We start from the raw sequence: 13,037 nt of genomic DNA on the forward strand, positions 1-13,037 counted from the left end.
GTTTTAAAGTATCATTACAACAGTTTATTGAAATCTTCTATAGCATTTTCTAAACTTGTCACCATAAATATAGGATCTATTGACACAAAATGTCTAGTCACTGAATAACTGAGTGAATACCTTTCCATGGATGTATTGACACAGCATGTCTGATCGTTGAGTAATGGAGTCAAGATCTCTCCATTAGCTTGCTCAGAAGTGAAATAAAAACCTGCTGACAGTCACACCTAAATTTGAGAGCCTGAGTGTGTAACAGTATTACCTTCAGTTGCAGTAACTAGAATCATCTTTGTTTCAGATACAATATTTAAGTTTTTGATGCTCATGTGATTTTCCTTCTTGGATGTATCCAGCTTGGTAAGTTTGGCTAATGTATTACTTTTCTGTACAACTTCTGGTTTGATAAATCTAGACAGTAAGCTAAGTAGCAAGAAATTAAGTTCCCTAGCAAGAATAGGCACCACTAATGCAGATGATTGAAAATTGATCAAGTAAGGTAGGAGATACTATGTAATAAATGCAAAAAACATCCATCCCTTATAGCTTCAAATGCTAGTCTTTTGTATCTGACTAGATGTATTCTCCAGGGTTTCCTGTTCATACTTCCTAATGTGTGGCAGTACCTCCAAAGCTCTTTCTACTACTCCCAGGTCCTCAACCTAAGTAATACTAGAAAATGTAGAATATTCAGCAATATTTGTGTAGTCTTTTCTTCATGCAGGGGAATCATAAAATAATACAAATACCTCTTTAGAAGGAAGCAATGTTCTACACTACTGCGTGTACATCTGTTTGTAGAGTTCCAGGTGTCATGTACAAGATACAGCTTAATCACGTAAACACTACTGTTATAATTCAGAGAGTTGACACAGTGCCTAGGAAATGTCTACGTTTTTCTTTTCTTTTGCAGACCACCATGACATGCAAATGAATAATCTTAATAAGAATATACATAAAACTGAAAATAAATACTATATCTCCCCCTTGAATACCTGTTACCTCTACTTAAATTGGCCACCTTAGTAGGCAAGGTTATATATGATTACTTGTGATTTGTTTTCTGGTTCGTGTTTTTATTATACGTGCTTGAAAACAGCCTTCACATTAGTGAATAACCATTCACAAACTACGTGTTATCCACGGACAATACCTTGATAAGAGCCGAACAGTAGTCAAGTGCATTTCACCCAACCATGCCTCAATAACCGATTCAGCGATCCATACTGTACTAGCAAGGAGGATGAAGGAGGTCAGTGGCCCAAATATCAGTGAAGATATTTGTATTCCTTGTAAGGAGTATATCATAAATTCCAACAAACAACTGTAGTAGAAAGTAGGGTCATTACAATAACACTCGTTAACCTATGACGTGCACTGCTACTATCACACTAAAACGTCTAAAACTTTTACTTCAGCATTTTAAACTAGTTAATATTTTCAGAAATGTTCAAATCGATCCAACTTGATTATTGCAAATACTGAAATAATTATCTTTCTATGCAGTGTTACATGAAACTCTGAACTGTAATTCAGTGAACTGCTGTAAAATTAAATTAAACTATTGTGGTTTTAATAATTTTTGTAGTTTTACAAAATAAAATGTAATATTTCGAATTATGTAGATTGGTTAAAGCACCACCATTATTTCAGATGATGCGTGAACAATCTTGTAGTTTAAGGAAACAAAAGAAAATGTTTAGATTTAATACATTATGAAAGTTAGACTGTAAAGTTGGTAGTGAGTAGATAAGGAGTTAGTTTATTGAAATATTGTCATTGAAGCTCTGGATGTAAATGTTTGTAGCTACAAAAGATGAATTATTGTTGACGTAATAAACATCCGTGACTCATCTTTAACTCTAAGCTAGTCAAAGAAAGACCATTATTTTTATAAATACTTACTGAAACATGCTTCGCCGGGTTAAGTAAAGACGGAATGGAGATTTCTTCATGAAACATCGTATATAATTTAGAATATGCTTCATTCACAATGATGTACACTTTGAAATGAGGAAATGTTGCATTTAATGAGACCTTGTTAACATTCAAGCTGTGACACACACCCATGTTGATGACGTTGACGTCGTGTATTACTTGTCTGGATGATTTCCTCTTCTTACTATCGAAATTGTCTTCCATATTTAATTCCATATGATATTCCAAAACTTGAAACATAGCTTTAGCCTAGACAACAAGAAACATAATTTGTAATTATATATATGTTAAAGGTTTATTTTATTTTTCTCCAAATGTGAAATTGAATAGACAATCTATAACGTGTACAGACCTAACGCATTCCTTGATTAGCCGTAACTCTGCTGTGGTCTGCGTTTCGCCTTTTCAAGGCTCATCAGCACAGTTTGGGTCAGCAAAATAAAGAAATACAATTAGGCTCATTATAATAGTGAAGTGTGTATAATATCTATGGGGTTTTCAGCCCTTTTTGAATGTAAAAAATGAGAGAGGCAAGCAATAAGAAAGACTTTTAGGCATCTAAAAAGAGTGGTAACAAGTTGACTCAAAACCCCATGGAACTTGTAAATGTTTGTAAAATCATTACAAAACATCTATTCTAGTCCAAGTAAACAAAGAAATATTCAGCATTCATTTACTAAAAGTGTTACACAAACATTCTTATAATAGTCCAGCCAGCCAAGTAATAACTCAAACTTTTAGGCATAAATTTACCTTCGTTTCATCAGAGAACAGAAAATTTTATGTTTGTGAACTGTATTCATATAAGTAACACATCCAGTTTCTGGTAGATATCAGAACGTTTGTAACACTTTTTTCAATGCAAGAGTACGCTATGACATACCATAGATTTAGATATACTTTAGTGATAAATATTTTACTTCTGCGTCAAAGTAATGATTTACGAACTGAATCAAATGCCTAACGTACCTAGTGGAACGAATCAATAGAATATAGATTCTCACAGAAATTCTAGTATCATCTTGTAATTAGGCATCAGTAAAGCGAACATGGACTGAGATAAACAGAGTATAAATATAGCTTACTTTGGAGTTACACAGAAGGTATTAAAATCTATAACAATATTGGCAGCATCAGAATCTAGCAATGACAGTAACTGTGCTGCTATTCTGGAGATGCTGACAATGAGGATCCTGAGGAGAATTTTACAAGAAAAATGACAGAAGCAAGCAAAAAGAAAGACTTTTAGGCATCTCAGAAGAGAGGTAACAAATTGAAAGAACTATCTGGATATTTAAGAGTAGTTGTAGACAGTACTATTTACCACATAAACGAAGAAAATAGAAATATCACAAAATGTATGAGAAGCCTGAAAACAACCTAGGTTGAATAGCCGTAACCAAACAACAGTGACTTGGAAGAGAAAAATTATGGGTAACTCAGAGAATGTTGTCAACAATTGTTTTTATTATTTACCTATAAAAACCTTTATCATAGCTAAAAAATTAACATAAAATTTATTTGATTTTCTATTTCTCTTCCTGGTTGGTTTACAAACAATGAATGTGAAATACACTTTTATCACCATGGTTACACGAGCACCTTGTCTGGAAAAAAAAATATATGCAATCACTAAAAGAGTAATTTGGTAAAGAAAATGCTCCGATTTCTTTTAATCCTCAAATTACTGAATTGTTTTAATGCCTTTCTCTAGCGGTAGAGACCACGTTTACCTGCTGTATTTGTACATGAGGAATACATCGTTTTCCAGTTTTTAAATCATTTTATTTTTTTTTCTTACTGCTGCTTAGCTTATTACACAACAATAGTCGACAGCACAAAGCTTCATAACTTGATATAGATATTAGTAGGAAAACTAAAAAAAATTGTCCATTTTCCGAAAACAGAACTAGCAACAAAGACGTTAATTTTTGGTTTTGTAGTCGGTGTCATATTTAGTTCTTATTTAACGTTAATCTTGACTGATGACTGACTACACCATAATTGGGGGGGGAGGGAAAATTATAACATAATTGATGTTTCATGTAAGGCCTTTTATAATCGAAAAACAAACTTACATTATCAACAGAAATCTGTCGATTGAAAGCGGCATGAAACAATGTTAATATATCTTTGAAATCTAAAGGTGCCCAATGCTGTTGCTAACTATTCTGCTGATATCGACAAAAAATATCCAAACGGTACAGCTTAAATAAGCTGCATGAACAAACTATTGATTAAAAGTGATAGAATAACATAAGGTCACAAAAGTTATATTGTTTGTAATTAAGCACAAAGCTACACAATGGGCTATATGTGCTCTGCCCACCACGGGTATCGAAACTCGGATTCTAGCGTTGTAAGTTCGCAGATATACCGCTGTGCTACTGAGGGGCCAAACGTTATATAGAAATAGCTTCAAATATATCTTAATGTCATGAAGTGAACCTACTTTTTGAAAGAATACTTTCTAAGTACTAACATATATGTATTACACATATATAGTTATTATTATATACATAATAAACAATTTATGTTGCGTATATGGTGTTGAGAACCTCCATAGCAATGAAATACAGTTATGTAAACTGTTCTTATCACAGTAAAGATAGAAATACACAAATAATTCAAATGAATTTACAATATGAAAATAAATATTCTGGATGGGTCAAGGAGATATAAGGACACTATATAATATTTACAAAACGCATTTTTTATTAAATGGAATACGCCCAACCAATAAAAGTTGAAACTGTGATACTAATAAGTAAATGTAGTAGTCTTCTGTCTCTCGTTATCTTACTATATCACTCTTCGTCAGAAAAAAAAAGATAAATCAAAAAAATGTGATGAAATCAATCACACCTACATGTAGGTCTGAAATTGGAGGACCACGTAGCACTATGTCAGAATAAGTGTCCTTCTCTGTAAAAACCAAGAAGGAAAAAGATTCAGACAATTTTAAAATGCAATACAGACTTGGTTTATTATATGTGTTATTTTACAAATTATTCTGTTAATAAAAGCATATAGTAAGTAATATCATTTGAAATCCTACACACAACAAAACTTCTACACGTCTTCTTAAAACGAATTATTTCAGCTACAAAGAGCTAATACATTTTGTTCTTTAACTAAAACAAAAATTCCTCAAACAATTTATTTTGTAAAATGACAACTGGATTAATTTGTTGAAACAGACTGAAGATACTAAATAATGTGTTAAGCGAAAGACACTTAGCATAATATTTAATTAAATTCTACGACCACTATATCCATAGAAAAAAATTACAACAAAACACTTCCCATATCAAGTCCTACAGATCCCCATATTTTATTCCGGATCTCGTGTGGACCCTACTTTATCACCAAAAACTACATAATTGATCCAAGAATTCGTTGTTATGAAAAATTTATCAGGGTATAGAAAAATAATGATATTAATATATGTTTTCTTAGGAATGGATAGAGTAGAACAGGAAAGTTGTATTTTGGAGGATTTTGGTTCAGTGAATACATTGTATTAAAAATGTCTTCTTAATGTGAACATAGGATAATGTTAAGTGTCTTGATAAAATAATGAGGCTGTTGCACTATAATACTTGTTTTTAGTTGAATCTATAAGACTAAGGATAACTTGTGAGAATGCTTCCATATTGAATAGTAAGAATGTTTATAGTGACAGAACTTTTAAAAATGGACACAGGAGAACAAATGTTTTTTTGCGATAAGATGTCATTTAAAGTAATAACAGGATAAGGATCTTTGCATGTTATGAACAGGCTTTCGTGTTGCAGTAAAGGACAAGGAAATACGCAGTAACTGTGTATGTTATTGCTTTATTTTAACTATTTTAAAATGCCGGAGGCTAACAAGGGTATTGTTCTGTGGATTTCTTTCAGAGTGAATAGAAAATATGTGTATTGTAGTGAGAAGTCTTTCAAATATCACGAAGAGAAAAAACTAAGTTTTGTATTTTGAGATATCTTGGAGTATTGAAAGAGAATAATGGAGATGCTATGCTGTAAAATGTCTATTGTTCGAGCTCCTTTTCTCAAATTCGCATTCTGCACTTTGGGACGTGAATGTGTTAAAAGAGTGACAGTTAGAGTAGCGGTGGTGCTCCTGAATAGCATCCTTACTTCTAGTCTATAAGTTTAAAATTAGGGACAGTTAGTGTAGATAACCTTCACGTAACTTTACGCGAATTTCCAAAACTTGATCAATACATAAGTTTGTTAGATTGCTAAATGTCTTCTAGTGAGAACAAGAGAATGAAGGTGGTTAAAATTGGTAAGAGTTTGAACCATTATGTTGTAATTCTAGGTGTGAACAGAAGACAAAGAGATTTAGTTTTGTGTGAAGTATTTTGAAGTAGCCGACAATATGAAAGTTTTTCTCTTACTTTCAACATTTTTTATTTGTTTTGGTTGAGAATAGCAATTGTTGAATTACTCAAAGATGTCATATTGTAAACTATTTTGCTGTAGTCTCAGAAAGAGGGTAGTGTTTTATTGTGTATATGTGGGACCTTTTTAACATCTTCCACAGTAAAAGTACATTTTGAAAGTGTACAAAGACGAAGTTGTTCCATTATATGAGGATTTACAAAATTATGAGTACAGGATAATAAGTTTCCGTAATGGGAGAGGATTTTAAAGAGGGAGGAACACAACACTTGATTGAATTGTGAGCTTCGTTTATAATTCAGAGGGTAATGATATTTTAGTGTTGCTAGAAATAATTTCAATATGGACAGTGTGTAAAAACATTTTGTCACACAGTGAATTTTTTTTTTCACAATGGTCAGTGAATAACGATTTATTTATAAAGACATATTTTGACACTGAACGTAATATGACAAACGAGTACTGTAATGTGAATTCAGGTAAATTAGGTTGTGTTTTTAGGGCAGTTTTTTCAAAGTGGTGATAAGATAATGAGATCGTTGAATTTTGAAAGCTTTTGTTTTCTTAAACAGGGCGGATAATTTTATATTTAATTATGGTCGTCTTTAACAGTGGACAGAAAATAAGAGGTTGTTATCTTGCAAGTTCTTTAGAGTTAATAGCGGGTAAAAAGCTGACTGTTTCGTGTGTACTTTTTCAGCTGTGAACAGCGAATGAAACGCTTGTTTGTAATTTGAGAGTTTATTTTTTCATGTGGAGCAGAAAATAGCAGTTTATGTTATGCCATTTTTTGTTTGTTTTTCGAAACAAGTTAAATGTTACAGTGTAATGTTAGATGTGACAAACCTAAAAAAGTGTACTGAGACAAATCTTTCGAAAGTGGTTATGGTATAACAAGGGTTCTAATGTGAGAATTGTGAATCAGTGGATGTGTAAAAACAATGTTATCGTATTGTAAAAGGTGTTAGTGTGGAGGGTTTTGAAACCCACAATGTATGACAAACATTGTTGTTGTTGCTGTGAGAGGACTTTTTAGATGTTAGTAGAGATTATAGATATCGTTGTGTTCCGGAATAACTTGGAAAGTTCGTATGTTTGTGGTTATTGCAGGAAGTTACACACTGGCCTAACTGCGCCCTGTTTACTGCAGAGAATAGAACCTTGGATATATATGGGAAGTAAGAAGATATATAGAAAATCAATTAGTTAGTATGACACGACAAAAGTAAGACGTTAAAATCTTTAACAAGGGCTTAAAGTGTCGCTTAGCTTTGTTTTAATGATGATTATATTAAACATATCTTCAGGTTTCTCAAGTTTCCCCTTTAGAATATTTATATTTTCAAGCCATATAATAGAAACTGGTTCAGTGAAGACTGGCACAGTCGCTGATATTCTAATCTGTGCGACAGTAGAGAAAAATAGGTTGATTTTCAGTGTTTTCAATGCTTGTTTTAAACTTTATTTCAAAGACCATTACAATTTGAAACCTTTACTAAAATATAGTGTCCAGTGAAAAATCAAATATTCCACAAAGTCTAAAGTTGATTTTAAATGTGTATTTACTGTTTAAGTTTCAACTTCAGTTTTACTTTGTATATACAACAGAGCAAATAATTCAAACTATTATAATAAATCACCTATTTGGTTACCTTGATTTTCACTAGTCTGATTCACTAAAGTTTTGATTATTTCATCCTTAAAGTTTACAAGCTCAGCCTTCATGTTGTTTGGCTTATGTAAGACTTCTAGCACCGTGACAAGTTCGTCTAGAGCTTGGAATTTCAGATGTGGAAGTACTTGAAGTCTAAATGAAACCGAACGAAAAGAGATTACAAAAACAGGTGCTAATACTCATCCATTAATTGAAAAGATTTTTATGGTGTACAAAACTTGAAGATAGCTTTTATATGCGGAAACATCTGTGTGCCGTGTTTTTGCACAGATCTTAAAATATAACTTTGATAAGCGGAAACATTGGCACATGTAGATCTTGAAATTCGAGTTGTTCAAAATTTGAAAATAGCGTTGATAACTGGACCAATTGTTGGTTGAGATATTGCAAAGGAAATATATGCTGAAGCTTTTTGCCAGACACTAATCATAGCAGAACCAAAAAGAATTCCTATACAATCTACACATCCTTCAGTGGGTCTGTGACATTTCCTGATTGGCTTAAGGACTTGCCAATCAGTGATTGCCTTACCGGCCTACGTTGATCTGACTCATTTTATAAGCTGTACTATTTCCCATCGACCATTTTCCAGACGGCGGCAAAGTACAGGTTGATGTATGTTAATAAAGGTGGCTTCCAAAATATAGAGATGAAAGATTGACAGACCATTTGCAATAATTTTAAACCTGCTATCCGCCAACCGCTGATTCACATTTTGGTGGTAGAACTTTCGTTTTACAGGAGCGATATGGTAAATTATTTTCTTTCACACTTTTATTTCTTATGGATGTGGAAGAAAATTCCAGTCATCATTCTTGTCTTGAAACCAGGAAGAATCTTTTTTTCCAGTGAGATAAAACTGAAGAAGCATGCAAGTAAAACGTTCCATGCGAGTAAAAAGAGGGTTGGGTAGGTTTTAAACTACGTTAAGGTAACTTACACATCTCTAAAACTATAGTGAAACAATAGAAAAACAACAGTCATTTAATAAGAATATTAATATTCATTCTTTACACTGTAAAAGTCAAATAATTATTGTTGCAAATTTACCCTGTTTGACAGATTCAACTAGTGGTAAAATAAACTCTTACCCAAGTCGATACTGCTCCAATACTAACAATATATTGTCCTCAATATAACCTGTAATGTTACCAGTCCTTCCAGCGGAAAATGCTTTCCTTATTGGGTTTAATAATGACCAAGTCGAGTGATAATAACCTAAAATAAATAATATTTTTCTAAGAGTTTTATAAACAAATATATCTTTTACTTTACAAACAAAGAGTATTTACAAATAAATAAATATTCAACAATCATTATGCTAAAGTGACACTTTTTAATGAATATCAACTGGTAGATTTTCACTACGCACCAAAACAGTTAAAAATATCTTGCTCAGTTAAACTGGAGTCATTGTTTATTTGTTTTTGACAGCAATCAAGTCGTATAACAAAAACCTTCGAGAAGAAAGCTACTACTAGAATAATGAACAACTTTGTCCTTTAACGTCAACTAATCCAAGTGATTAATGATGACGAGAAACCCATTTGAAGTACAAATATATAGCAGAGACGGCTGGTATGGGTATTAAAAACTTTAATTAAAATAAAGTACAAAACAACATTTCGACCTTCTTACGTCATCTTCATGTTAACAAAAACAGTTTGAAATTGACCGTTACTGGGCACGTGGCTTAGGAACGAGAATGTGAACAGGTCGAGATTGAGGGGGCGTAGCAGTTAGATGTTAGGTGATTAATATAGGTATAAAGACGTTCCTTTATGTTGGTTCAATTTCGGTTTGAGTTATTCTATAAGTAGTGCTTCTTTGCCTTTGTTTCTCTACTTAATATGTTGGTGTTTTTTATGCTTATGTTGTGTTTATTAGTTTTGCAGTGTTCAAAAACGTGGGAAGGTGTTTTCTGTGTTCATTGAATTTGGTTTCCATTTTTCGGCTTGTTTCTCCGATATGGAAGTATTGGTAGTTGCTGCATTGTATTTTATAAATAATGTTGGTGTTATGTTTGTCAGTGTAGTTTTAACATAGTATGGATTTTAGTTTTGTGCCCGATTTTTGAATGAATTTAGTGTTTATTGGACTAAGTTTTTTTTTCCAAATGTTGATTATTTTATCGCTAATATCGGGAACATATGGTATGAAACAGTACAGGGTTTTATAGTTAGTTGTTTCATTGAATGTATTATTGTTTGTTTGCTGTTGATTGTGTTGTTGGCCTAGGTATGTGTGTATGATTTTATCTACGGTTTTTGAAAGAAATTTATGGACGTCGAGGAAGTGTTGTTTTAATTGTTTGATTTCCTCGTTAATGTTATCTGGTGAGCATAGTTTTGTGGCTGTATTTGGTTTTTAATATGTTGAGTTTTTGTTTTGTTTCATGTGTTGAGTCCCAGGAAATGTATAGTCCAGTATGGGTGATTTTTCTGTGGATTTTTGTTTTGAATTGTGTATCGGTTTTTCTGATCTTGAGTTTAAGAAATGTTATTTGTTTAGCTTTTTCGTATTCACAGGTGAACTTATTGTTGGGTTGTATGGAATTAGCGTGGTTGAAAAAACTAAAGTATACGTTCTGCAGATGTAAATCCAGCAAATGTATCGTCAACATATCTGTACCAGTATAATGGTGGGTGTAAGGCTGAATTGACCGCTTGAGATTCAATCTGTGTCATAAAAGTGTTGGCTAAAATTGGATTGCCCATACTTAAGCCACTTATTTGTATGTAATTTTGGTTGTTGAACATGAAGTTGGTTTTGGTGGCAGTGAATTCTGGAAGAGTTGCTAGTTGGCTGCTGTGAATTCGTATTAATGGGTTGGGGTCTTGGATATAAAGTTCTAAAGCTATCTTGAGGCTTCAGTAGTTGGGACTTCAGTGAAAAGAGAAATTACATCAAAACTGGCCGTTAAGGCTTTATGGTTTAGTTGATCCAGAATAGATTTAAAGTTAAAAGAGTCCTTAAAAAAGGATCCTGTTGGTTTTACCAAGGTTGTAGTTAAAGGATTTATAGGTTGACATTATGGGTCGTAGTGGACAATCGGGTTTGTGAGGCTTGGGGTTGCTGTGCAGTTGTGGTGTGCGGGGGTCGGTTTTACGTAGGTAGGAATAAAAGTTTTCTGAAATTGTGTTGTTGTTTTTTTTAATTGTAGTAGCATTTTGTTTAGTTGGTTTTCGTGTGCTTTTGTTGGATTTTTGAGGATTGGCTTAAATTTGGTTGTATCTGATAGGATGTCATTCATTTTATGAATGTACTCGCTTGTGTTCATTATTACAATGGCATTGCCTTTATCTACTTTTGGAATTTGTCTTATTTTAGGTTGTTTATAGAATTAATATTTTTCTCTTTTAGGTTTCTTTTTAGCTTTGTTTTCTGTTAAATTATGTTGGTGGTTTTGTGTAAGAATTCTTTTTAAAAATTGTTTAAAATACTGTTTTGAGGTGTTTCGAGGAAATACATAATTTCAGTTTTACCTGAAAAGGTTGTTGGTTATCGATGGAATTGGTGTTGATGTTGTTTTCTTTCCGGTGGTTGTTTTCCGTAGTTTTGTTGGTGTTTTTGGTCTGTGTAGAATGGATCACTAGTCTTCTGGCTAAGTATTCAAGGCATGCTTTCATTTCAATAAATGGAATATTTCTTGGCGTTTCTGCGAAGTTAAGTTCTTTGTTGAACAGATGTACCTCTTCAGCGCTTAATTATAGGTTGGATCTGTTAATTATGAGATTGGTTGATGGTTCGTCGTGTTGACGTCTTTTCTGTTGTTCGCGCCTTAGTTGATCTACTTTTTCGTTATGGCGGATCTTTTTTTTTCTTTATCTTCCTTGTTGTTGATTAGGTTGATGTTGCGTTGTATGAGTCCATAAATTTCTGGTTGAATGTAGCAGACCAGTTGATGGTCTATATTCATTTTTTGTTTTTGCAAGTCACTTAATTCTTTGTATTTTGAGTTTAACATGGCTTTTAGCAGTTTTTTTTCTGTAGGTTGTGGATAATGTTTGTACACTTTGACAAAATTAGGGATAACTTTTTCGTTTCGGCATTGTTGAATGAAAGAAGTGTGATTTCTTCTATTGACGATTTTGTGGTTTAAGTTCCTTAGTTTCGTTCGGATCGCACGTGCATGTACGGTTAACAGTGGAGTAATTTAAGTAAGCTGAAACATACACAAAGAAACACCATAGACTTACAACTCAAATAATCGCCTTGGTGAGGTAATTAATGATGACGAGAAACCCACTTGAAATAAAAATGTATAGCAGAGACGGCCGGTATAGGTATTAAAACTTTAATTAAAATAAAGTACAAAAACAACGTTTAAGTATAAGTGGATCTCAACTCATCATCAAGTAGTTGTTCGACAAAACATAACAATATTATGTGTGTGTACTGCCAAGTCTTACAATTAGTAAACAAAATTAAGAACAGAGTATAACATACTGGTTTCCGTATTAATCCTATCTACTCGTTCAATAAATACTTGATTTAAAGAAAACAGCTGAAGGGAAAGCATCATATTACTCTCATAAGTTACTCTCAACCAGATTTTTACAAGAAATTTAATGGTGCTATTTATTTTGTGTTTGGTGTAGTATTTAATGACGAAATTGACAATTAAGTATTATTGCGCCATTTGTTTATAGTAAACATACAAACATAAGCACGTTTTGCACATAGAAAGCGTTATGGCGGGAGACACACAGATCACCTTACTGTCAATTCAGTATTTCCAAAAACAGTTTTCTTTAAATAGTGCTAAATGGTTTCATAAGTGATTTAGTAACTTTGTGAATTGCAAATTATTGTTTAGTGATACAGGTAATTATGCCACCCAAGAAACGCCCATTCTATGGAAAATATTCTGCCGCTAAAATAATGCAAGTACAAAGAGCAGCTGAAACAGAAGAAGAACGCAATCAAAGATTTCAAGCACAAGCTGCAAGACAGACTGCTCAAATACAGGAAGAGACATTGGAACAACATAAGTTAGACTTCGAGCTCAAGCTGGA

General features: G+C 32.9%; 1 protein-coding gene across 1 annotated transcript in view; it reads right to left on the reverse strand.

Moving 5' to 3' along the window:
* Positions 1-855: 855 nt before the first annotated feature.
* The window catches only part of LOC111088826, a 34,938-nt gene continuing 22,756 nt past the window's right edge, over positions 856-13,037 (reverse strand). Inside the window, exons 7-11 of the mRNA XM_022399904.1 lie at positions 9,111-9,237; positions 7,997-8,151; positions 4,805-4,860; positions 1,903-2,184; positions 856-936 (exon numbers count right to left, since the gene is read on the reverse strand). Coding sequence (XP_022255612.1) covers positions 856-936; positions 1,903-2,184; positions 4,805-4,860; positions 7,997-8,151; positions 9,111-9,237 — 701 coding nt within the window. The remainder of the gene's footprint in view (positions 937-1,902; positions 2,185-4,804; positions 4,861-7,996; positions 8,152-9,110; positions 9,238-13,037) is intronic.

This window comes from Limulus polyphemus, unplaced genomic scaffold (genome assembly GCF_000517525.1).
Source record: "Limulus polyphemus unplaced genomic scaffold, Limulus_polyphemus-2.1.2 Scaffold4521, whole genome shotgun sequence".
Lineage (NCBI taxonomy): Eukaryota > Metazoa > Arthropoda > Merostomata > Xiphosura > Limulidae > Limulus > Limulus polyphemus.